Here is a 26,448-nt window from a genome sequence, read left to right on the forward strand (position 1 = left end):
CTCAGAGAATAGATGCTAATTGTGTTTCAGTTCTTTTGTCGACTTCACGTTCGTATGCAGAAATGCTCTGCAATCTGTTCTGTGTGTGCCTTAAGATGTATTGAAGATGTAGTTTTGCTGTAAGATGCAGATTGACATTTGACATTTGAGTAAAAATTGTGAAAAAAATATTACAATTTAAAATAGCTGTTTTCGATGTGAGTATGTGTTCAAATGTAATTTATTTCCGTGATCAAATTTGCATTTTCAGCATCATTACTCCACATGATCCTTCAGAAATAAATGTTGAAAACAGTCGTGCCGCTCAGTATTTTTGTGGAAATTGTGATATCATTTATTTTTCAGGGTTCACAGATGAATAGAAACCCTTGATTATAAAATTAGCAGCACGTTATTATCAACATTCAGTGGTGTTTTTTTTCCTGAGGTCTGTGACCCGTCAGAACAGAGCTGAGAGCCAATTTTTGTGTGTGGATCCGTCATCAGTATGCAGTGAGAAACGCTAGTCACGATTCCGTCTGTCATGAGAAGCGTTTCGAGTTTAAGACGCCAGCGACTGTGTTTTGTGCGAGCGAGAGCTTGTCGCTCCTGACGCTGGAGGATTTGCACCTTGACTCTTGATATATTTCACAGGCCACTTTAGAGCAAATGAGATGCGCCGCCTCAGCAGGAAACAGAGCAATTTGTTGGGCTTAACGCTGCACTCCAGCAGACGGCTGATCCCTTCAAAGACACTGAGAGCGCTACTCAGCTGCGAATTACTCTGAGCCCAGAAACTCCAAACTGCACACATCTCTGACAGATATGAGGGCAAAATGAACGCTCCTCCCTGCAAAATTATCCACAGTAACTCCACTTGTTGCCTCCAGTTGCCTCCTAAAATGGCCTGCAGGGCCTTAGCTGGAAAATACCCTGATTCTGAAAACAGCCTGAGGTGCTGTGTCGGTGTTTGCTGGTTTACGCTGATCTGACTGGTCTCCCAAGTTGGCCAAGCTAGTGTTTGGCTGGTTTTGGTGGTTATTTGGCTTGTGTCTTAGCCTAAACAGCTGACAGGTAGATTGTGGATTTTTCATAAGTAATAATATAGATATTTTATCATTTTAATTTTTTTAAAATACAATTTTATATTTTTATTAAGTTTGTGTTATTTATTTATATATTAATATTCAAACATGTGAATATAATTCCTTTCTAAATATAACTCTTAAATATCATATCATTCAATTTTTAATATTGTATTTAATGTAATTTTTTACTTTTTTTTTTGCTAATTTTATGTATTTTATGTAACATACATTTAATAATATTAAGATTTCACAGAGATTTTAACACATTGATTTTAACTCTAGCTAAGAGTTGCTTTAGGTTGCATTCATATTTTATTTAAATTTAATTTTTAATATAATCTCTATCTTTATATTTAACATTTATATTTAACATTTATATTGTACATTTACGTGTTTAGTTGTTTATTGTTTGTATCTATTATAATTTAATTTGTTTATATCTAAACAAATAAATATATTTTGTTTTAATATATAAATAATATTTGTTTTAAATGTAATTAAAGTTTTGTTTTATGCTGATGATGATGATTAAAAATTAATGTACAATTTCACTGATTTAAAAAAATGCACTGAAAGTTTTTCTTGTGCTGTGCTATACATATGCTATTATTTTTTTAATAATAATAATAATAATGAAATATTTTTAGTTTATATTTATATCTTTAAAATATATAATATTTGTGTTTAATTGAAAATGAATGTTTTTAATTTGTATTGTAGAATTAAACATTAATGTATGCATATATATATATATATATATATATTACACAATATAAATTAAAATTATAAAATAGAAATTAAAAAATATTTAATTTAAGATAAATAAAATTATATATAATATTTATTTTATATTAATTTAGTAATTATTTTTAATATATGTAAAATATTTGGTTTATATTGAAAATAATATTTTTAATTTGTATTGTAGAATTAAGCATAAATAGCATAAATATATAAATACTTCTAAATATAAATATGTAAATATTTGTTTAAAATTGAATTAATTTAAGTTTTATTTTATATTGATGATAATTAAAAATTAATGTATAATTTCACTGATTTGAAAAATATACACTGAAAGTTTTTCTTGTGCTGTGTTATACATATGCTGTTATTTTTTTTCATTTTCAAACAAATAATTAAATATTTTTGGTTTATATTTATAATTATATTTATATTTATATATTTAATATATGCAATATTTATTTTAAAATGAAAATTAATGTTTTTAATTTGTATTGTAGAATAAGCATTTTGTTTACATGTGTTTACATATAAATAAATAACATTTATTTTAGATTAAAGTTGTAATTATTTATATTTATATAATATTATATTTATATTATATTTAGATTTCTTCATATATATTCATATATTTATATATATATATATATATATATATATATATATAATAACACAATATAAATAAAAAATATAAATTCAATAATATTGAATTGTTTGTTTGAAAATGAACAAAATAATTTAAAACATTTCATTTAAAATAAATAAAATTATATATATATATATATATATATACTGTATATAATTTTCAAACAAATAGTTAAATATTTTTACATTTCAATTTTTTTTTATTTATATTGTGTAATTAATCACACACACACACATATATATTTTAATTTTATTTATTTAAAATGAAATGTATATGTACAATAAAATAAAATGGTATGTATGTATGTATGTATATGTATATATATATATATATATATATATATATACAGTTTTTGATATGCACAATAATACATATCATGTAAACTTAAAATACATGTCAACCTAATTGTACATATTGATTATTCAGCTGGTCATATACCAGCCTAACCAGCCGGTATTAGTTGTTAGATCAGTATTTTAGTTCAGCAGGTTAGTGCTGTACTGATTTGCTCTAATACAGTGATGTGATGGAGAGAAGCGCTGCTCACTGACCTGTGACCATGTTGAATCGCTCCGGTCTCTACAGGGTCTCGGTTTGTATTAAGCTGAAAGAGAGTTATAGACTGGGTTGTTGACCTGCCACCCGACTTCAAGATCAACAATCTGCATCTTTATGATCCAGTGGGAAACATAAAAGATGCAGGAGCAGATTAGTGCATCAGGTCAAACCACACCCCGAAGTAAGGTCAAGTAACGCTGCTGTTCTCCTCGTTCAAGGCTTTCTCTGGGAACTCGAACGCTGACAGTGTGGTGATGTACAAACTCCAGCAGCCCGTCATCGCTCAGTACGTCCGAATACTGCCGCTCGACTGGAATCCCAACGGCAGGATCGGACTGAGACTGGAGGCCTACGGCTGCCGATACAGTACGTGTTCAACAATTACATAACCATCTTATGAAATTACTTTAATATTATAGTTATTGATTTATAATCTTTCATATCAGTAATTTTGTTATTTATTTAAAATATAATACATTTTATTTATTTATTTAAAGATGATTTAAAATTGTTTGTTATTAAATTAATTTATTATAGTTTATTTATTCATTTATTTATTCATTCATTTAAATATAAATTGAAAGGTTATGAATGTTTTTATGTATAGATTTGTTTAAATATAGTTTAAAATATTTTGTTATAAAATTAATGTATTATGGTTTATTTATTATTTATTCATTCATTCATTCATTTAAATGTGAATTAAAATGTTATGAGTGTTTTTTATTTATAGATTTATTTAAATATGATTTACAGTCTTTTGTTCATATTTAAATTAATGTAATATTATTTATTTATTTATTAATTCATCCATTTATATTTGAATGTATTTTATTTATTTCCAAAATGATTTAAAATATTTTGTGTATTTAATCAAATAAATATACTTGTTTAAATATCATTTAAAATCCTACATATGATGAAATGTATTTATTTAAGAAAGAAGAAATGTATTTGTTTAAATATAATTTAATCTTTTAAGTTATAAAGTCAATTTAATATAATTAGTTTTATTCATTTATTTAATTTTGAAATCTTAATGTTAAAAATTTCATTTGATATTATTTAAAATATTTTGTTATAAAATATAGTATTATTATTATTATTTGTTAATTAATTAGTTTAAATATTATTTTAAATCCTACAAATTATTAAAATGTATTTGTTTAAATATGATTTAAAAACATTTATGTTGTGAACTGTCAAAATTTATTTAAAATCTTTCATGTTGTTTATTTAAATGTGAAATTAGTTTAAATTATGAAATGTTATTTATTTAAATATGATTTAAAAATACAAAAAATGAAATAATGTGTCTATATTTAAACAAAGAAATGTATTTTAAAGTCAATTTAATATAATTGGTATTATTCATTTATTTAAATTTGATTTCAATTATAAATTATTTATAATATTATTTAAAATATTTTATGAAATATGTGTATTATTAGTAGTAATGTCATTATTATTTATATATTTAAAATATGATGTTAAAACCTACAAATTATTAAAACATATTTAAATATGATTTAAAAATATTTATGTTGTGAACTGTCAAAATGTGTCAGTCTGACTTCCTGAAGAATGAAACACTGCGACACTTTGAAAACATTGATCTGTTTGATGTCGTTTCAACTACTGTTTCTTCCAATGGAGTGAGTTTGGGGGCGGGACTATGTGTTCATGCAACCAATGGCGATAGTTTAGGGGCGGGATTATTTGTTTATGCAGCCAGTGGAAGATGGGAAGAGTGTTCAGGAAACGTGTTTGGCAAGATTTCTTATTTTCAGTTAAGCGCAATTTACCTTTAATCTATTATTTCCATTTTTTGGTGTTTAGATGACAGTTTAAATCAGCCTGTGGTCTGTAATATGACAATTTCACTTCCCACATCACCGAGCGCCACTTGTTACTAACTCGCATGTTATCATCCGAGAGCTTTTCAGTCCGACTTTAGCCCACCGCTCTGGCTGATGCACGACTGGTCTTTCAGAGGTCCTGTGTTTCGGTTTTGTCCCGTGGCTCTGTTAAATGAGATGTTGTCGCTGGAGTCACACGGGGCAGAACTGCAGGGCAAACGTTCCAGTCAGCACACATGCAGTGTTTATTTGCCTCTAGTGCATTAACACAGCGTTGGATTGTTTCCACGGTCATAAATATAGCAGGCCATTAGGGATGGAGTGTTTTTTCCCTTCATTCATACAGATGTATAATTTATTGCTGGGATCTGCAGGTTGTGTCCAGTGTCAGGCGTTTGCATCATCTCTGTTGACCTCAGGTTTACACTCTCTCTGCTTTGCTTAGTGAAGATGCTATACATGAATACACGATGAGTGCCAATACACTTGCACAAACACGCCACTAATTATAATGCGCAAACTTTAGAGGTTTGTTGATATGTCAGGCTGCACAAACAAACAGATCAATGTTTTGAAAGCGTGAAGGTGTTTCACTCTTCAGGAAGTTGAACTACTGACTTGCAGTGACACACTGAATCTTTATTCATTCATTCATTTATTTTATGTTCAAAATGTTCTGTATTGTCCATTATATATTTATTATACTTCAGTATTTGTTTATTGTAGTCCCTTATTAGTTTGCTTTTGTTTGTTTGTAGTGGTTCATGATCTAAATATGTATTTATTTGTTTTAGTTCATTATTACTTTAATTTTAGATTGTTATTCTTTTTTCCTACGTCTTTTGTTAATTATATATTTTATTTATTTTAGTCCATTATTATTTTCTTATCTATTATTGTTCATTTTGTATTCATTTTATTTCATTATTATTTACGTATAGTGCATTTAATTTAAATAGGTCATTATTTAATTTCCAATTTATTTATTTCATTATTTAAATATTTATTTTAGTTCAGTATGAGTGATTTATTTATTCATTTTAGTTAATTACTGTTATCTATTATTGTTCATTATTAATTCATTTATTTATTTATTTATTTACTGATTAATTTGTGTTCATTATGTACATTTATAAATGATATTTCATTACGTAAATATTTATTTTAGTGCATTACGGTTTATTTATTTATTCCTTTTAGTTCATTGCTATTATCTGTTATTGTTCGTTGTTAATTTATTTGTTTATTTACCTGCATATAATCTTTGTCTATTGTAGTTCATTATTTAATTTATTTATGATATTTCATTATTTAAATATTTATTTTAAATCATTATGATTTATTCACTATTATCTATTATTCATGATTAATTAATTTATTTATTTGAGTTTATTATTTATCTACATATAATCTTTGTTTATTGTAGTTCATTATTTAATTACATTTATGATATTTCATTATTTAAATATGGTTTATTTACTATTATCTATTATTCTTTAATAATGAATTTATTAATTTAAGTTTATTATTATTTATTTACATATAATGTATTTGTTTGTTGTAGTTCATTATTTAATTATTTAAATGTATTTAAATGTAATTATTTAAATATTTATTTTTATTTTAGTTTTTTATTTTTATTTTATTTTATTATTATTTACTGTTCATACTTATGTACTTATTGTAGCCCATTATTTATTTATTTAAATTTATTTATTTCAGTGCATTTACTTACTTTTTGTTATTATTTACTTATTTATTACTGTGCTATTATTTATTGTACTTCATTATTACTTATTTAAATAGTTACATTTTTATATATTTTTTTTATTATTAGGTTTTTATTACTTATTATGATATATATATTATATATATATTATTATTATTATTATTTATTTTATGTATTTATTTTTCCCAAATTCTGAATGGTTCAGCCTGCTCTCTTGGGTCATTTTGTTTGTTTCTGGTGTGTTTTTAGAGTCTGATGTGGCCAGTTTTGATGGCAGCACTCACTTGATCTTCAGGCCGGATCCCAGCGCCAGTCCAGCAGTCAAAGATGTGTTATCCATGAACTTCAAAACCCTACTGAACTCCGGGATGCTGGTTCACATGGAGGACCACAGTGGACACGCGCTCACTCTGGAGCTATTCAGAGGAAAACTCCTGCTGCAGCTCAGAAAAGGTAATAATTCATATCTTTCAGCTGCTGGAATGAATAATTATCTTCATTTAGGTTGATTAATGTCATTTTCTCCAAAAGCACAAAAGCAAAACATTACTGTGGCACAACATGACAATACTATGGCACTGTTCATTGTTAGTTCAGATCTCCAGCTGATTAACAGATGATCTGAGTAACTAATGAATTGGTGATGCTGGCGAAGGTTTCTTCAGCAGGATTAAGGCTGTAGAAAGTCCTTCAGGTGTGGGTGAGAGACGCAGTCAGTCGTGAGCGGTCCGTATGGCACAGATTCCCAGAATGCCATCTGTGATCTCAGCATCACAGTCTCTGTCCTCATGAACGCTGCTGGAGTCACAACTGCGATCAAACGCAGCGGCATAATGCGCTTTCTTCAATAATGTCGTTTTCAGATGTGCTTCCTACGCTTTCATGTCATTGCTGTTGATCAGTGTTCATGTGCACATGACTTAGAATTACAAATTTGTTGTTGTAACAGACACCAAATTGTGTGTTATTGCACCTCCCAGAATTTACTTTTTCCACGACTTGGGAGAGTTCTCAGTTGACCATGAACTTTATCTCAGACGTTTCTTGTAAAATTCATTATGAGGAGACCCAAATGAGTCACTGGTTATCATCTAGTAAGATGAAATAATGTGGAAAGCAGCTCAGATTGTTTGAGTTAGAGAAGACACACATAAGATAACTGAGGTCTTTTTCACAGAAGAAAGAACTGAAAAGCAGGAGACTTTTTTTTTTTTTTAAGCAAGTCCTCATTTGTTCTACATTGATTCTTACCGCTTTCTATGAAGAAAAACGGCTGAGATATTAAGGGGACCTTTTTTGTGCTTGTTTTCCACTTATTTTCTCTTGTAGTCTTAGTCTGGTTGTAAATCTGACATGTTGCATGTCTGTAGAAATCACTGAGATATTACATCACTAAGATACTGTTGTAGTTTTTGTTAATGTTTTGAATTATGTTTTGTTTATATTTTCTGTTTTGTTAAAGTTTTAGTAATTTTATTGAGTCATTCGTCATATTTGTGTGTGTGTATATATACAGTCATGGCCAAAAATATCGGCACCCTTGCAATTCTGTCAGAAAATGCAACACTTCTCTCAGAAAATTGTTCCAATTTGAAATGTTTTTGTACTCACGTGCTCATTGTTTTTGTTTGCACTGCAGCAACACAAAAAACAGAAGAAAAGTCCAACTTTCACACAGAACTCAAAAATGGACTGGACAAAATTATTGGCACCTTGTCAAAATTGTAAGAAATAATTGCTTTTCAAGTATGTGATGCTCCTGTAATTTGTATTTAGACACACCTGTGGCAAGTAACAGGTGTGGGCAATATAGTAATCACACTCGCAACCAGTTAAAATGGAGAAAAGTTGACTCAACCTTTGTGTTGTGTGTCACACTGAGCTTGCAGGAAAGAAAGAAGTGTAAAGAGTTGTCTGTGGATTTGAGAGAAAAAAAAAAATGTGGAAAAACATGGACAATCTCAAGGCTACAAGTCCATCTCCAGAGATCTTAATGTTCCTGTGTCCACTGAGCGCAATATCATCAAGAGGTTTACAGACCATGGCACTGTAGCTAACCTCCCTGGATGTGGATGGAAGAGCAAAATTAATGAAAAATTACAACAAAGGATTGTTCGAATGGCGGATAAGGAACCCCGATTAAAGGAGAAGTCCACTTCCAAAACATATAATGTACTCACCCCTTTGTCATCCAAGATGTTCATGTCTTTCTTTCTTCAGTCATAAAGTAATTGTTTTTTGCTTTTTTCTCCATATAATGGACTGATATGGTGCCCCGAGTTTGAACTTCCAAAATGCAGTTTAAATGCGGCTTCAAACGATCCCAAATGCGGTTGTAAACGATCCCAGCTGAGGAAGAAGGGTCTTATCTAGCAAAATGATTGGCTATTTATTTGTATTTGTACTAAATACAATTTAAATACTTTTTAATCCCAATCGCGCATCTTGCCTTTCTCTCCCTGAACTCTGTGTATTGTGGCTCAAGACAGTTAAGGTATGTCAAAAAAAACTCCAATCGTATTTTCTCCCTCAACTTCAAAAATAATTTCAAAATCATCCTACATCGCTGCAGAAGTACGACACAGTCTTTGCAAAGTGAACATGCAAAATAGATCAAGCACCCTTAACAAAAAAAGTTCAGGCAGAGTAAGACAAGACGAGCATTTGACATTAAAAAGTATATAAATTATATTATTTTTATTAAAATAACTGATCGCTACGCTAGATAAGACCCTTCTTTCTCGGCTGGGATCGTTTACAACCGCGTTTGGGATCATTTGAAGCCGCATTGAAATGGAGAAAAATGCTGAAATGTTTTCCTCAAAAAACATAATTTCTTTACAATTGAAGAAAGAAAGACATGAACATCTTGGATGACAAGGGGGTGAGTACATTATTTGTGAATCTTTGTTCTTTGGACTTCTCCTTTAAATTTTTATTGTGTGTTTTTGACATTTTATTTATTTATTTATGTAATGTATATATTCTGAAATGTCAATTTTTTAACTGTCACCCGTCCCTCAGTGGGACGCCTACATTTACTTCACTATGATACAAATAAATCCTAATCTAATCATGACAAACTATATATCGATGGAAAGGTCTTAGACTCCTAAATATATTATTTGGTGCTGCTTTTTGTTACAAATTTCATAGGAACAGTACTAGATTAATTTATGACAAGAGCGCACCTCAAAAATCTGCATCGTAACAGGAGTTCTGACCTTTGTTTCGCTGCCTTTTTCTCTACCACGGTTTAGAAATCATCAGAAATGATATATCAACTGAACATTCATCAAAATTCATCCTGTGAAAGCCATTTTAAAATCAGACATTACATATTACAAAATGTATTCGTTCATGAATTATAACAAATCAAGTGTGGATAGTGCACTTTCACGTCTATGTTCAAAAATGGGGGTGACGGTTAAAAGGTTAAGTAAGTTCAGGAAATGTACATTTTTTTTATATATATTTTAGGGAAAAGTTTATTTTATTTCAAGTACTAATTTTAAAATATATAATAGCACTGTTACTGTGGGTTTGACAGTTGAATGTCTGTGTTTAATTTACGGTTTACATTCAACTATAAAAAAGTGAAGATTTCCAGCACTGGATGTGCTGTTTTCATCTTACAGTCTCTGTGCTTTCCCACGTTCCAAGTTTATTTTCTGAAATCTCTCAGAGCGTCTGTAAATCTGGGCTTTTCCATGGTGAAGTAACTGCAGTCTAACTGCCGCTCTCCCTGCTTTCACCATAATTTCAAGCAAATGGAAGATGCCTGCCATCACTCATTAGACGGGTTTGCGAAAGTGCTAAAGTGGTCTCTCGGCCTCGCTCTGATAATGGCTCGACTCTGTTTGTCAGATATGCGCGTGGCGCTCGCTGTTGTTTTTGCCGAGCCGATGATGGCCGCCTGTTCCTCTTGTTTAGATGAGATTTACTGTGCCGTAAGGACATTGCACTTCAAAGCCATCGCTGCGTTCGCTCGGGATTGATTTAGGAGACACTGCATTCAGCCTGTATTGAATATACATCACTTTAGACGACTTTTAATATGTTTTTAGGCTGGAAGTACCTGCAAATGCTGAGTTTTAGAGCTTATAGCAGCTAAATAATGAAGCATAGATGGACCGAAATGTGCAAATTTAAGAGTTTAATTCCATATTTGGGTCGTCCTGCTCAGTGTTGCAACTAGTTTAAAGTAAAATATCTAAAGTTGATTACTGGAGTACATTTTCCGTGAAAATACGCTTTTTCTACTTCATAATTTCTCATTTAAATTCAATGTTTGTGCTTCTTTGCCACATTTAGCAGAGTGTGAGATTTTTTTTTTTTTGCTTGCTTCTTTTCAATTAAATGTTTTCAAGTAAATTTATTTCAGTGTAGTCAGCCAGCATTAGACTTTATATAAGACATTTTATTTTCTGTGGTAAAAATGGTCATTTAATTCTTTGTTTTCTATTATGATTATATATATATCATATTTCTTCAGTATCTTTTTGAGTTAATGTTTATATATATATATATATATATATATATATTTATATATGTGCGTGTGTGTGCGTGTGTGTGTGTGTGTGTGTGTGTGTACTTGTTTTTGCTACATTGTGGGGACCAAATGTCCCCACAAGGATAGTAAAACCTGAAATTTTTGACATTGTGGGGACTGGCCTGCGGTTAAAAAATGATTAAAAATAGTAAACGATGTTTATCTGAAAGTGTAACGATGCAAACATGTTTTCTGTGAGGGTTAGGGTTAGGGTTGGGTTAGGAGATAGACAATATCGTTTGGTCAGTATAAAATCTATAGAAGTCTATGGAAAGTCCCCACAATTCACAAAAACAAACGTGTGTGTGTGTGTGTGTGTGTGAGTATGTTTTTTTATAGCAGATACTATTATACTTAATTTTTGAAATAGATTTTAATTTATTTTTTCAGTTTTTATTTTTGTAAGGTTTAGTAATTCTTAACCAACTAATTACAAAAAATAAAACCATTAAAGTATTGTTACATAAAATGAAATAAACATTAACATAAATAAAATAAAATTATAAATTTCTCAGTGGTAAAAGTGGTCATTTAATTTTTGTTTGCCTTTTTCATATTTTAGTTTATTTTATACATGTTTTGTTAAAGGCCTTTTTTAAAGTTTATTTTCCACTAATTACTAACTAATTAAAAAAAAATTAAAACCATTAAAGTATTGTTACTTAAAATTAAGTAAACATTAACAGAGATAAAATGTAATATATAAATACCTTAGTGGTAAAGGTGGTAATTTTAGCCTTTTTTTTAATATTTTTGTTTTTATACATGTGTTGTTAAAGGCCTTTTTACCAGTTAACAGATACCGTTATAATTTAATCAGTATTTTGATGGGGTTTATTTGATTTTTTTTTTATATATCTATAGTTTATTCATTTTATTTCAGTGTTTGTTTTATTTAATTATATTCCACTAATTACTATTTAATTTTTCCTACTAATTACTAAATAATTTAAAAAATTTAAACCATTAAAGTATTGTTACTTAAAATAAAATAAACATTAACATAGATAATATGAAATATATATAAATATCTTAGTGGTAAAGGTGGTAATTAAATTTTTGCCTTTTTTATATTTTTGTTTTTATACATGTTTTGTTACCAGTGTTACCATGTTTCTGTTTTGACCAGTAAACCTTTTTACCACTTACCATTATATATTAAATAGGGTTTTTTTTTTTGTAGTTTTGTTGTGTTTCATCATTTTACTATTTATTTTTTCCAACTAAACACTAATTTAAAAATATATATTTTTTTTAAAACATATATTGTTTTTTTTTTTTTTTTTTTAGTAAATTTGTGTGGTCATTTTTATTAGTTTTTCTTTTAATTTTTTATATCAGTTTTTTTATATTTGTATTTCATATATATTTTTATATCTGTAATTTTATTGCAGTTTATATATATATATATATATATATATATAAAATCATTTTTTTAGTAGTTTTGTTGTTTTATCATTTTACTATTTATTTTTCCCACTAATTACTAATAAAAATATTAGTATTAATATTTAGATTTTTTTTTTTTTAGTCATTTTAGTGTGTGTTGTCATTTGTATTAGTTTTTTTTTTTTTTTTTTTTTTTTTTTTTTACTATTTTTATGTAATATATATTTTTATATATGTAATTTTATCGTTGTGTGTGTGTATGTATGTGTGTATATACATATATATATGTATATATATATATATATGCACACACACATGCACACGCACAGTATATATACATACATACAGACCATGAAAGCAACATGAAATCAAAATTGACACTATTTATTCATACTCTTGCTGATCTCAAACTGTGCTCAGATTTGCATCAGAAAAATGATGTCTGCGGCAACGCGCTAAACAAACAAACTGTTTGTATTTATGATTGCAGAATTGTAAAGCATGGATCAGTGTGGTCAGAACATTGTATATTTAACTCCAAACACAGACTAGAGAAGTATGGGGCAGAACATGACGCACTGGAGCACAATATAAACAGACAGCTTGATGAATGCAAACGACCAGCAGAATAAAATAGTTTGGGATATGGGGCATAAATCTTCATGTCACAGCTTGTTTGCGGATGTATTTTTCGGCACAGACAGAAGCCAGTGTTTGCCAGAGACTAACATCTGTCTCTGCGTCACAACAACAACAACATCAACACATAAAAAGCTGCTGGGCTCGTCTGACGATCGGACCTGTGGCACAGTTTGTCTTCCGAACCGCTGCATCTCAGTGCTTTCATGCTGGATTTATTCAGGCCTTAGACGAGGATGACGTGAATATTTCAACAACAAAAGCGACAGAACGAATCCAACAAACAAACCTGAATGTCCTTCAAATATATACGATACTGCAAACTTCAGCGAATCCAGACTTTATATCGAATGAGATCTGATGACAACAGCACATCCTCCAGCACTGCGGTCTTCACATTTCCAAATGCCAAAGCCGAACGTAAATGGCAAATCGAACACGTACGGTTCTTTTAATTGTCAAACTCGTACGGACGCGCGGCATGAGATTTACAAGCGCAGACTGAGACCACATGAGACGATACAGGAAAGAACGATCTATTTCACACAGACAGTAATGAGATTAAATGAAGTTTCCTCCTGCTGCTTCTCCTGAGAAAAGAAATATGAAACCAAAGAGAAATTGAACTCAAGTCAAAATATTGATCCTAAAGGTGCCAGAGTAACACAACATCTGCTAAAAAGTTATTAGATAGTGGTAACACTTTACAATAAGGTACATTAGTTAACATTAGTTAACATGAACTATAAAAATTTAACTTTGGATAGTGCATTTTTATGTCTATGTTTAGGATAGGGAGTGACAGTTAAAGGGTTAACTAACATTCACAAAGATAAATAAATACTGTAATAAATGCATTGCTCATTGTTAATTCATGTTTGTTAATATGTTAACTAGCATTAACCAATGTGACCTTATGTAAAATGTTACCAAGATAGTTAACTAAAACTCATACAAAAAAAATATTTGAAATGAAATATATAAATTATTATAAAAAAAAATTGTTAAAATTAAAATTAAAATTGATTCATTCGCATACCAGTTCTGCCGTGGCTTTGATTGGAATTATTTTTCTTTGTGAAATATTTACAATTTGCACTTGTGGAAATTGTTTTTTTGTTTGTTTTTTTTTTTGTTAGTTTTTTTTCAATAAATATCAGTTTTGCTATTTATAATTTTATTTGAATATTCTCCTATATTTATTTGATATCAAAAAGATAAATATTTAACAATTTTTTCTAATAATTAGTCATTTTATATTTTATTGATAAGAATTGTATTTAATTTTTAAATGTATTTATAATTTATATTTAAGGTGATAATAATAAATATAATATTTATAATAATATTATCATTAATTTTTATTTTTATTTTTTAAGTGTGATTCAAATAAATAATAAATATTTAAAATAAAGGTAAAATAAAATATAAATATTGGGGGAAAATAAAAGCTAAATAGAAATTTGTATTGTAATTATAATAATAAACATAATATTTATAATATAATAATAATAAATATAATTTTTAGATTCATCATATCATTAGTTTTTGTTATGTTTTAAAATTTGTTTTTATGTTTAAAACAAGTATATATATATAATAAAATATAAATATTGGGGGAAAGCTAATATTTAATATTTATAATAATAATAATAATAATAAATCAATTTTTTAGAATAATATTATCATTAACTTAATAATGTCGGTCTAAGTATTTAAAAAAAAATCTAATAAAACATATTGACAATAATGTGTCTAAAATTGAGCGCACTTATATAAAGTATGATTCAAATAAATAATAAATGTTTAAAATAAAAGTTAAATAATATATATATATTCAATACAATTTCGGTACAGCAGAAAAAAAAAACAGATCTACTGTGCTAGATTTCTTTTCATTTATTTTTAACGGACAGTAGTACAAATTACCATTTTTTTCCACCTACATGTGAAAATACTAAATATTATATCAAATTATAATGTCATATATAGGCTATAAAATCTGCAGTACATATATACATACAAGGAATAAACACTTGACATATATTTAATTTAGTTAACTGATAGACAAGGGGAAAAACAGTGCAACACGTAACACAGCCTATATTTGCTGAGTTTCAGTTCAGTTTTGTGACAGAAAGGAAATGTTGTACTCCTTTGTCAGTGAGAGACGCGTTCAGAATCAGCACATGAGCCGTTTCTCAATACGCAAGTTCGGACTTGCGTCCTTAGTAGTTCTGACCTCGCAAGTTTGACACGGGACTACGAACTCCCGAGGACGGGAGGACGCAAGTCCTGTAATTCTTCAAATGGAACAGCAGCGTACTTGATAACGTCAGTCAGCTCGCCTTTTCTACTCTGGTTATCTTCACTGTATGTATTTACAATAAGACGAAATATGATATCAACCACCACTGCCTCTTTTCGTTTTAATTTAAACATATTAATAGCTGCAAAAATATAGTTGAGGGAACGTACATAACATTACAGTGAAACGAAATATTATATGACACAGCATTGTCTCTTTACCGTTTCATTTAAACATAATATTTAATATTTAAACATTTCATTTAATAGCGACAAAAATGTGGTTCATGCAGTGCGTAAAACTAAAATATATTAATATGTGATTTAGGCAATATGTGCACTGTGTATAATACATCTTTATGTATAATAAAATTAAACATGACAAGCACAATTCGAATCAAAAACAACAGGGAGGAATCGATTCTTGGAATCGAATCCCATCGATTCCAGAACCAGGAATCAGAATCGGACTCGATTCCAAAATTTTCTGAATCGAACAGCCCTAGTTGCATTACTGCTGGCGCCCCCTTCTGGATTGAGGGTGAATTGCCTGTATTTGTTGTAAGGCCTCATGCACCAAACCGAAATGCCCGTACCGTGACACTTCGGTACGAATACATGTATCGTTACACCCCTAATATGTATATATACTGGGGAAAACTTAAAAACTTTAGTACAACTGAAAAGTTAAAATAGAAATATAAAACAGACATTGACAATAATGTGTCTAAAATTGAGCACCCTATTAACTTAATGTTTATTGAACTATTGTATAAAATTGCATAAAATGTATTTGGAAAAAATAGCACTTGCTTGTGTCAGATTGATAATATGAGACAATTTGCATTATATTTTAGACTCATGTAACTCCATTGTAATAGGCTCCATCACGTCCTGCATCACGTTCATCACTAAGCCACTGCATGCATGTTAGATGAACTTGTTACTATTAATGCATCTATTTTATGTTTATGGCACGCAACATGTTTATGAAATATTCATCAGTAACAATCGGTCGGTCCAGCACTGGACAGTTACCATCAGAATATAAACAGGCTCTGCTGTTTTTACGGCGTTGACGGCTCAGATGTGATTTAACATTTAGTGGCCCACTGCTTAATATTTCATGATCTTTGTACCTCTTAGAAAGCATGCAAAACAGTGGCATAAAACCAGCCCGGCCTCGATCTCTCCCGTTCACCCGGATGACAGCCATACTCATGTTTGTGTTTAAAGAGCGGATCCAGTTAACGAAAAATAATATACAACACTGTCATTCTGTCATCATCTGACAATGACAGTATAAGAAAACACCTGTCCTCCTCTGTTAGATTTGTGAAAGTGTCTCTGAATTTTTGATCGGACATCAAGTTTCCAAAATAAAGCCACAAGACTAAAACATATGAATGAACATGAAACTGGTGTGAAACAACCACTTAGTACACACCTATAAAATGATATATATTTTATATTTAGATTGTATATAAATCTGAACATATATGCATATAATTAAAAAGTAATAATTATATATACATTTCTATTAATATTTATAATAATGATAATAATACATAGTTTTTGTATATGAAATAATTATTAATATTATATATATATATTAATGTTTTATTTCTTTAACTTTGTTTTATACACACACATAATTATTATTAATTATTTAATTAATTAATTAATACAATAAAGCAAATAAGTTGAAAGTATTCATAAATCCAAGATAAAACATAAAGCTAAATAGAAATATTAAAAATCTAATAAAAAACACAATATTGCATTACAATTAGCATTTTATTTTAATATTAACATATTTTATTTTATTTTAATATATTAATATATTTATTTAATACCATTTTCTGAGATCAGTTAAATGTTTTCAAGTAAATTTATTTCAGTGTAGTCAGTCAGTGTTAGTAGATTTTAAAAGTACATTTTAGGATTTTGATCATAAATCCTGGTGTAAAGTATATATGTAAGAAAAATTGTAATATAATTATGATGTATAATACAAATTTTATATAAACATACATTATAGAAAATTATGTTCTATATTATATTCTATATATATATATATTCTATATATATTCTATATTATATAATAATATATTAATAATAAAATACAATGATAATTATAGTACAATAATATATATATATATATATATATATATATATATTTAAAAAATATATAATTTATAAAAAACAAAGACTAAATTAAATAAATTAAAATAAAATAATATATTAATATAAAAAAATGCTAATAATAATATTAATAACAGTAAATAATACAAATAATTATATATATATATATATATATATATATATATACACACACACACACACATAGAATTATTTGTATTATTTATTATTATTATTAGCATTTTATTACAAATAATTGTTATTGTTTGTGCTTATTTCTTTTATATTTTTGGATTTCTTATGTGAACAGAAGTGCTGACCCAACACAGTTCCAAAATTGCACTTTTTTTTTTTTTGTATAACCATGAACCTCCACCCTAAAGATCCGTCTTAGCGCTGTAAACAAACCGTGTGAACCGCTGCCACCTGAAACTCTGATTATGCAAAGGAAACTTCTCACCTTCCTTTTCCCCCCCAAACTATGTAAATTCCTAAAATAAGCATAAAAGCACTCAAGTATGTAGAAGTGTGTGATATTTTGTTTGGCTGAATGTCAGAGCCGCGGGTGAAATAAAGTCAGTCTAAACACCTCAGCATCTGCGTGAGAATCGGCCCACGCCACAGTTTAGTTCACAGATCTGGAGCTGGTTTAAGGAGGTGATAAGGAAGTCTTTGAGGCTCTAAAAAGTGCTGCAGTTTTACAGTAAACACTCAGAGGTTCTGGAGAAAGCGTAATGCGAATGCAGAGTTTAGCACATCGTCTCGTTGATGTTAATTGAGCTCTGGTTTGTTGCAACAGTGTTGAGTTTGATATTCATAGTATTTATTCTTGTTTTAGTAAACGTGCTTTGTAAATTTGTTTTTTTTTTTTTTTTGTAAATTACTGTTTAGTTGTGGATAATTTATTTTTTAATTTTTAGTTATTTTAGTACTTTACCTTAATTTTTTTAAGTTTTCCTATAATAGTTATATTTTATTCGCTTATTTGTTTGAATATTATTTGTTTTAATAATATTTATATTTTATTCATTTATTTGCTTATTTGTTTTACTTTAATATATTGAAGTATATGAGCTTTTTTTGTAAATTCCTGTTTAGTTGTGGTTAATTTATTTTTTATTAAATTTTTTATTTTCATACTTTACCTTACTTTAAGTTTTCCTATAATATTTATATTTTATTCACTTATTTGTATATATATATATATATAATTTTGACTATGTATATAAATATTATATGTTAATGTTGCAGTTTTTTGTAAATTCCTGTTTAGTTGTAATTCATTTTTTTATTTCATTTTTAGTAATTTTTTGTTTACCTTTACCTATTTTAATAATTTTTTAGTGTGTTTGTGTGTGTATATATATATACACACATAATTTTAACTATATATATATATGAGAACAAAGAATAACAGTTTGCAAGCGATTGATTTAATCGTGTCTCTTGTCTTTTTCTTAAATTATACGTTGTTTTATGAGACAGTGTGTAATAATTCGCTGGTTTATTATTTGCAGCTAGAGAAAAGTCTCTCTATTAAATTGGCTGTGTTTGTGAATTAATATTTACTTTATGCTTACAGCACAGTAAATGCTATATAGTATGTGAAATTGCTTATTTATGTAGTTTTATCAAGACATCTTGAGCTCCGTGTGTGTGTGTGTGTTTCAGGCCGGGGCTCGTCGACTGATTTCCACCCTCTGGTGTCTCTGGGCAGTCTGCTGGACGACCAGCACTGGCATCACGTCAGCGTGGAGCGGGTTCGAGGACTCGTCAACTTCACCGTGGACAAAAACACCCAGCAGTTCCAGCTGCCCGAGTCCTGGAGTCACTCTGAGATTAACGAGGTGAGCTGCTAACCACCTCCAGCTCAATTAGTCCAGTAAAGCATTTCAAATGACTCACACAAAACATCTGAATTATACAAACAACATAAATCAACTGCAGTGAAAATGTCTCTGTGTAATTAGATTTCACTTTCTTTCACTTTGTTTTGACACACTGTAAAAATGTATTCACATCAACACTTATATCTTACAAATATGATATAAAATATATATTATAGTAAACTAGCAAAGCCTCACAATACAAAATCAGTTCATTTATAAAGCACATTTCATGCACAATAGTAACTCATGGTGCTTTACATAAAAATTAATAGCCCTACATAAAATAAAACAAAATATTAATAATAATTAAAAGTACAAAATTAATAGTCATAAATAACAGAAGTATTAATAATAATTACAGTGTGTGTGTGTTTATGTGTGTGAGTGTGTGTATATATATATATATATATATATATATATATATATACAGTTAAATATATTAATAATTTACTATTTTTATATATTTATATATGTATATGTATATGTGTATGTATATATATATATATATATATATATATATATATATATATATATATATATATATATATATATATATATATATATATAGTTAAATATATTTTTATTAATAATTAATTTACAATTTATTAACTATTTATGTTGATTTTTTTTACAAGTTTACTAAGTGATTTTCCCACACTAGTTACGTTAACTAGTAAATAATTAAAATTAAATTAAAATTTAAATAATAACATTTAAATTTAAATTTAAAATAATAAAAATATTAGTAATAATAAAAAACAACAGTATTAATAAATATATTTCAATTCATTATTATATATGTTATATAATATATAAATATGTAATATTAAAATTAAATGTAATATATAAATGTTAATTTTTATAGCTTTACACAGTCAGGGTTGTATGTTGTATGTATATATATATATATATATATATATATATATATATATATATATTATTAATTATTTACAATTTAATATTTATGTTGCTTTTTGTTACAAGTGTTTTTCTCACAGAATTATTTAAAAATAAAAATATATATTTAATAATATTTATAAATAATGTTTGCAAGATATTTAAAACAAATATTATTATTAATAAAATAAATGAGAATCAACAATATTAATAAATATATTTTAATTATATATATATGTATTAAAATTAAAATTTAATGTTAATTTTTATAGCTTTACACAGTCAAGGTTGTTAATTGACTGTATATAGTTAAATATATTTTTTATTATTTGTATTAATTATTTACAGTATATTAATTATTTATGTTGCTTTTTGTTACAAGTTTGTTACAAGTGATTTTCCCACATTAGTTACATGTTAACTAGTAAATAATTATTTAAAAACAATATTATTTTTATTAATTATTTACAATTTATTAATGATGTTGTTTTTTGTTACATGTTTGTTAGAAGTGGTTTTTTAACAGTTACGTGACCAATAATTAATTAATGAATTAGTAAATAATAAATGCAAATTTATATATATATATATATATAGTTATATATATATAAATATATTAAATATATATAAAATATATTTGTATTAATTATTTATAGATTTTTTATATATATTTCTTACATATTTTTTATTTATTAACATGTTAAACAATAATTAATTAAATATTTATTTATTTATTAATTATTTACAATTTATTAAGTATTTATGTTGTTTTATATATAAATTATAATTGTATCATAAAAGTGGTAATAAATCACTATATACATATATAGTATATACAGTATTAAAGTATTAGAACTGACAACACTTTGGCACATCACTGCATTTCTTTAGTGTAAAGGCAATTTTTGTATTTTTAACAGAAACTCATGGATGAGTTGAAATGATTTTCCGTGCTAATTGACAGTCTGTCAATGGAGTTTAACACTCTATTAATATGTGTGATTTCTGACATGAATCTGTCGTTCTTTCACAAGATCAGTTTTGGTGGAACGTCAGCGGCTGGTCTCCAGAAATCGCACTCCGGAAGAAACTTCCACGGCTGCTTGGAAAACGTGCTTTACAACGAGATCAGCGTGATCGATGAAGCCAAAGAGCAGCAGGTCTCCATCACAGTAAGTGTGTGAATACAGTCACGTCTGCAGCTGCTGTATTCAGCCTGTTAGCGACTGTCGATTGTTGGCTGCTTCATCTTTCTATAATGAGATCTTTGTGTTTTTGTGACCCTTACCATGTTCTCCTCCATCATACAGGGCTTTTTCTTTTGTTACAGCCATTGTCTTGGGAACTTGGGGGTTAAACCAATTACCAGCCCTTTAATTCATTGCCGTAATGGCCGTGACATCGGTTTCAAGATAATAGCCAGGAAGGCAAATGCATAATGTATGAAGCAGACGTCACGGCATTACAAATGCAGCTCGAATGAGAAATGCTCTTGGTTTTACTACGGTATTTTTGTCTCTCGTAGGGGAACGTCAGCTTTACATGCACCGAATCCATAGACGTGCCGGTGACTTTCGCCAGTCCTGGAAGTTTCCTCGCTTTGCCGTGGGTCTCCGCTGGAGAAAGCGTGTCGGCCGGTCTGCAGTTCAGGACGTGGAACAAAGCGGGCCTGCTGATGACCTTTGACCTGCAGCATAACGCCGGGACGCTGTGGCTCTATCTGAGCGAGGCCAGAGCGCGACTGCAGATCCATAAAAGCGGCCGGATCATGACAGACGTCACCGCAGGTTCAGCTCATGCATTATGGCATATATATACCATAGTTTCAGTTTATTTGACAGTAAAAGCAAAACCCAACTCTCTTGTGTGTCAAGGGTAAAGCAAAGTCAACATCAATAGCACCTGCTGCTTTGAGTAATGCAATATGTATGAAAATCCCTATGTATGAAAATTTACATCACAAAGGCACTTTCTGGCTAAAACTAGTTTTACTGATTAAATGAATGAAGGCAGAATAATGAATTACTGTAAATATTAGGTAGCATGCTTTGAAGAAGTAGTCGCTTCCTGAACAAACATTTACAGATAATGTACTCACCCCACTGTCATCCAAGATGACATGTCTTTCTTTCTTCAGTTGTAATGAAATCGTTTTTTGAGGAAAACATATTAGGATTTTTCTCCATATAGTGGACATCTATGGTGCCTGCCAGTTTGAACTTCCAAAATGTAGTTTAAATGCAGTTTCAAAGGGCTCTGAACGGTCCCAGCCGAGGAAGAAGGGTCTTATCTAGCAAAACTAGATGGTTCAAGACAGTTAGGATATGTCGAAAAACTCCCACCTCATTTTTTCCTCCAACTTCAAAATTGCTCTACAATCACTGCAGAAGTACCAACCTAGTGTTTACAAAGTGACGTGCAAAGATGCTCAAACGGCTTTTACAAAAAAAGGTAAAACAGCGATGTGTAGGGTGATTTTGAAGTTGGAGGAGAAAATGAGATGGAGGTTTTTCAACAGGTTTTTTTTTTTTTTAGAAAATAACCGATCATTTCGCTAGAAAAGACTCCTCGCTGGGATCGTTTAGAGCCCTTTGAAGCTGCGTTGAAACTGCAAAAATTATATATATATATATATATATATATATATATATATATATATATATTTTTTTTTTTTTTTTTTTTTTTATTTCTGTTTTTGATATTTAGCGTTTTCAATCATTGTTTTAATTAGCTAAAACTAAAACAATTTTAAAACTTATACCTGAAACTACTGTATAACAAATTTGTTCCGCTAGTTGCCATAGAAACATTTCTAATGTTTATTTAGTGTAACTTGAAATGCTTAAATAACTTAATCTAAACCAATAGAACAATGTTAACTGAAATAAATAATTATAATAAAAAACTTAAAATTAAAGTGCTTAACTAAAATTAAAACCATGTATTATAGTTGCTTATATATTGAATTCAATTTATTTTTATTTATTTGTATTTTTGGTTTTGTCATTTTTATTGTCATTAAATATATATTTTTATATAGTCTATATAGTTTTTATTCAATCTTTTAGTTGTAATTTTAGTGATTTTAGTAATTCATAATAATTAGTAGTAATTCAACTAAATGAACATGAGAAATGTTGTCTTATATATAAGTATATATACCATTTATTGTGCTTTTATTAATTAATTGCTTAATTAGTTGTATCATTTATTTTTATTGTTATTTTTAAGTAATGAAAAAATATACTTGTAATGCACCTTTGATAAACTTGTTTAGTTTACTGTATTTTGTGCATACTGCTAAAACAGTGTCACTAGTTTGGTAGTGGGTTACAAAATGCATATTTAAAGGAGAAGTCCACTTCCAGAACAACAATTTACAAATAATGTACTCACCCCCTTGTCATCCAAGATGTTCATGTCTTTCTGTCTTCAGTTGTGAAGAAATTATGTTTTTTGTGGAAAGTATTTCAGGATTTTTCTGCATATAATGGACTTCATTGGTGCCCTGATTTTGAACATCCAACATGTAGTTTAAATGCAGTTTCAAAGGCTCTAAACGATCCCAGCTGAGGAAGAAGGGAAACGATTGGTCAATTTTTTCGGAAAATAAAATTGTGTATACTTTTTAAGCACAAAAGCTTGTGTAGCTTGTTACAATCCATCAATTGCATTGCATTGTTGGATACAGTATTTATTTTGACAGATGATCATTTGTTTATTTATACATACTGTACACAATATACATATTGCTACTGCTGAAATAACACAAGTAGTTTGCTAGTATGTCATTCCATATATACAATAAGTCTAAGGCAAAAATTTCTGTAAAAATCTCCCAAATGCTGTTTTGAGTGCCTGTTGTTTTAGTCTGATCCACATGCTGACTCTTTCTCCACAGGTGCCAGTCTAAATGATGGTCAGTGGCACTCGCTGGAGCTGGTTGTCCGTCGAGGACGTCTCGCAGTCACCCTGGACAAAAGCGACAGCTCTACAGCGTCCACTTCCTTCCCTGTCGTGCCTGACAGCCAGCTATTCTTAGGAGGTAAGAACAACCTTTAGCCATCCATCGCCTACTGCTAACACAAAGCAACACGCTAGCTCCGAGTAATTTCCCTCTACACGAGCCCAATCCTTCACGTTAATCAATCCGCCGTGTCACTCAACGCACAGCTTCCGCTGAGAAAAGCACATCGGTTTGGCTTTCCAGCAGTTTTGGGGCTGAAACTCTCGGAGGCTTAATTGCCTTCAGCTCAGTAACTGGAGAGAGAGAGAGCGAGAGAGAGAGAGAGAGAGACACCAGCTCTGAATGCACTGCTGCAGTGAGATACAGTAAATCGTGCAGCACATCACAATCAATGCACTGATCATGCATATAAGGAGATCTGAAGTATGTATTTCATGGAGGGTTCAGGTTTCCATGTGTTGATCTGCACATGATCTGCATTATCATTAATTAAAACGAAAACAAACTAAAAGTTGTTACTTGGGGAAAAAAACATTAACAGAAATATAAAACTAAAATATAACTTAAATATATAATATTTAAATGTAATAAAATTGGTTATAAAAATGTAAACATATTTTATTTCTGCTAAAACAAACAAAAAAAAAAGTTAAGCTTAAATAAATAAGGCCAAATAAACGTTAACTGAAAATTAAGCTTTTATTTTAGCTAAATAAAATAAATATAAATGAATATCATCTATATACACATATATTAAAAAATATTTATTGCAATCAAAATTGTTTTTGTATTTAGCATTTTAGTAAAACAATTAAAAATGTTATTTAAACAAAATAAACATTAACTGAAACTATTATTAAAAAATAGATTTATTTTATTTTTTAATTCTTTTTATTTTTTTTTATTTTTGAAATACTTTGATAACAAAAACTAAAACAGTATAAAATAAACATTTAACTTTATTTCAGCTTAATAAAATAAAAAAAAAAAAACGAAAACTATAGACACATATATATAAACTTTTTTGTGCAATTATTTTTGCGAATAAATTTTTGCGAAATTATTTTTTTGCTACTTTAAATAAAATGAGAAATATAATTTCTCATTTTCATTTAGTAGAACTTGACTTACTAAAATGACAACAGTGTAAAATTGCAATGGTAAAAATTGCCCGTTTTTGTTTAGATTAACTGAAATAATTTGAATAAACATTATTATCAAATATTTTGACTTTAATAAAAATGTATACAAATGACAGAACACTAACTAAATTTTAAATGAAAATAGGAAATAGAAAAATGACAAACATGGCTTAAACCTGTTATTTTATATGTATTTGGCGTCAGGCGATGCGTCCTGACCGCTTATTGTTGTGCGCAGGATGTCCGGACACCGAAGACGGCAGCGGCTGCAGAAACCCGTTCAGTGTTTTCCAAGGATGCATGCGTCTCATCCGGATGGATGGCGCTCTAGTGGATCTCATCAGAGTGCAGCAGATGTTGTTTGGGAATTTTAGCGATCTACAGATGGACATGTGTGGGATCGTCGACAGGTAAGCAATTGCGCTTTTATGTGAACTCGCAAAACGTTCCACTTCCCATTTTCATCCTCGCTAAATATATGCGTTCAGCTTGATTATGTAAATATAGAGACTAATTAGCTAGAGAAATGGCGCTGAATACTGATTCGCTAAACACGATGAGCCTCGGGGACAAACTGCCCTCGTTTAAATATTTATCCATCTGATCAATCACAATCAGTCTCTTTCTGCTTTGTTATAAATGCAACTTTTGTTCAAAGTTAAGTTCAAAAGGACGTACAGCTTGTACAGTCTGGGGTTTCTGGAGTTTCTGGAGTTTGTGTTTGTTTGTTTGTTTCAATGTTTTTTGCATCACCATTAGTGACATGAATGATATCTTAAGTGTGCAGCTTGTTAAGAAGAGTTGTTAAACTTAAAAAAATAATAATAATAAAAAAAAAAAAATATAAAATAATACAAAAATCTGAAAAATTATTTTAAAATTCAAAAACATTTTAAAATTAATTTCAAATAAATTGAAAAT

General features: G+C 29.0%; 1 protein-coding gene across 2 annotated transcripts in view; it reads left to right on the plus strand.

Annotated features, from left to right (window-relative positions):
• Positions 1-26,448, plus strand: part of cntnap3 (contactin associated protein family member 3) — a 164,770-nt gene that overhangs the window by 65,443 nt on the left and 72,879 nt on the right. For both annotated transcript variants that reach the window (XM_051121497.1, XM_051121498.1), the window contains exons 4-10: positions 3,234-3,381; positions 6,853-7,056; positions 19,304-19,479; positions 21,453-21,590; positions 21,944-22,205; positions 24,320-24,463; positions 25,766-25,937. In XM_051121497.1, the coding sequence (XP_050977454.1) occupies positions 3,234-3,381; positions 6,853-7,056; positions 19,304-19,479; positions 21,453-21,590; positions 21,944-22,205; positions 24,320-24,463; positions 25,766-25,937 (1,244 nt within the window). The remainder of the gene's footprint in view (positions 1-3,233; positions 3,382-6,852; positions 7,057-19,303; positions 19,480-21,452; positions 21,591-21,943; positions 22,206-24,319; positions 24,464-25,765; positions 25,938-26,448) is intronic.

This window comes from Labeo rohita, chromosome 10 (genome assembly GCF_022985175.1).
Source record: "Labeo rohita strain BAU-BD-2019 chromosome 10, IGBB_LRoh.1.0, whole genome shotgun sequence".
In the NCBI taxonomy this organism is placed as follows: Eukaryota; Metazoa; Chordata; class Actinopteri; order Cypriniformes; family Cyprinidae; genus Labeo; species Labeo rohita.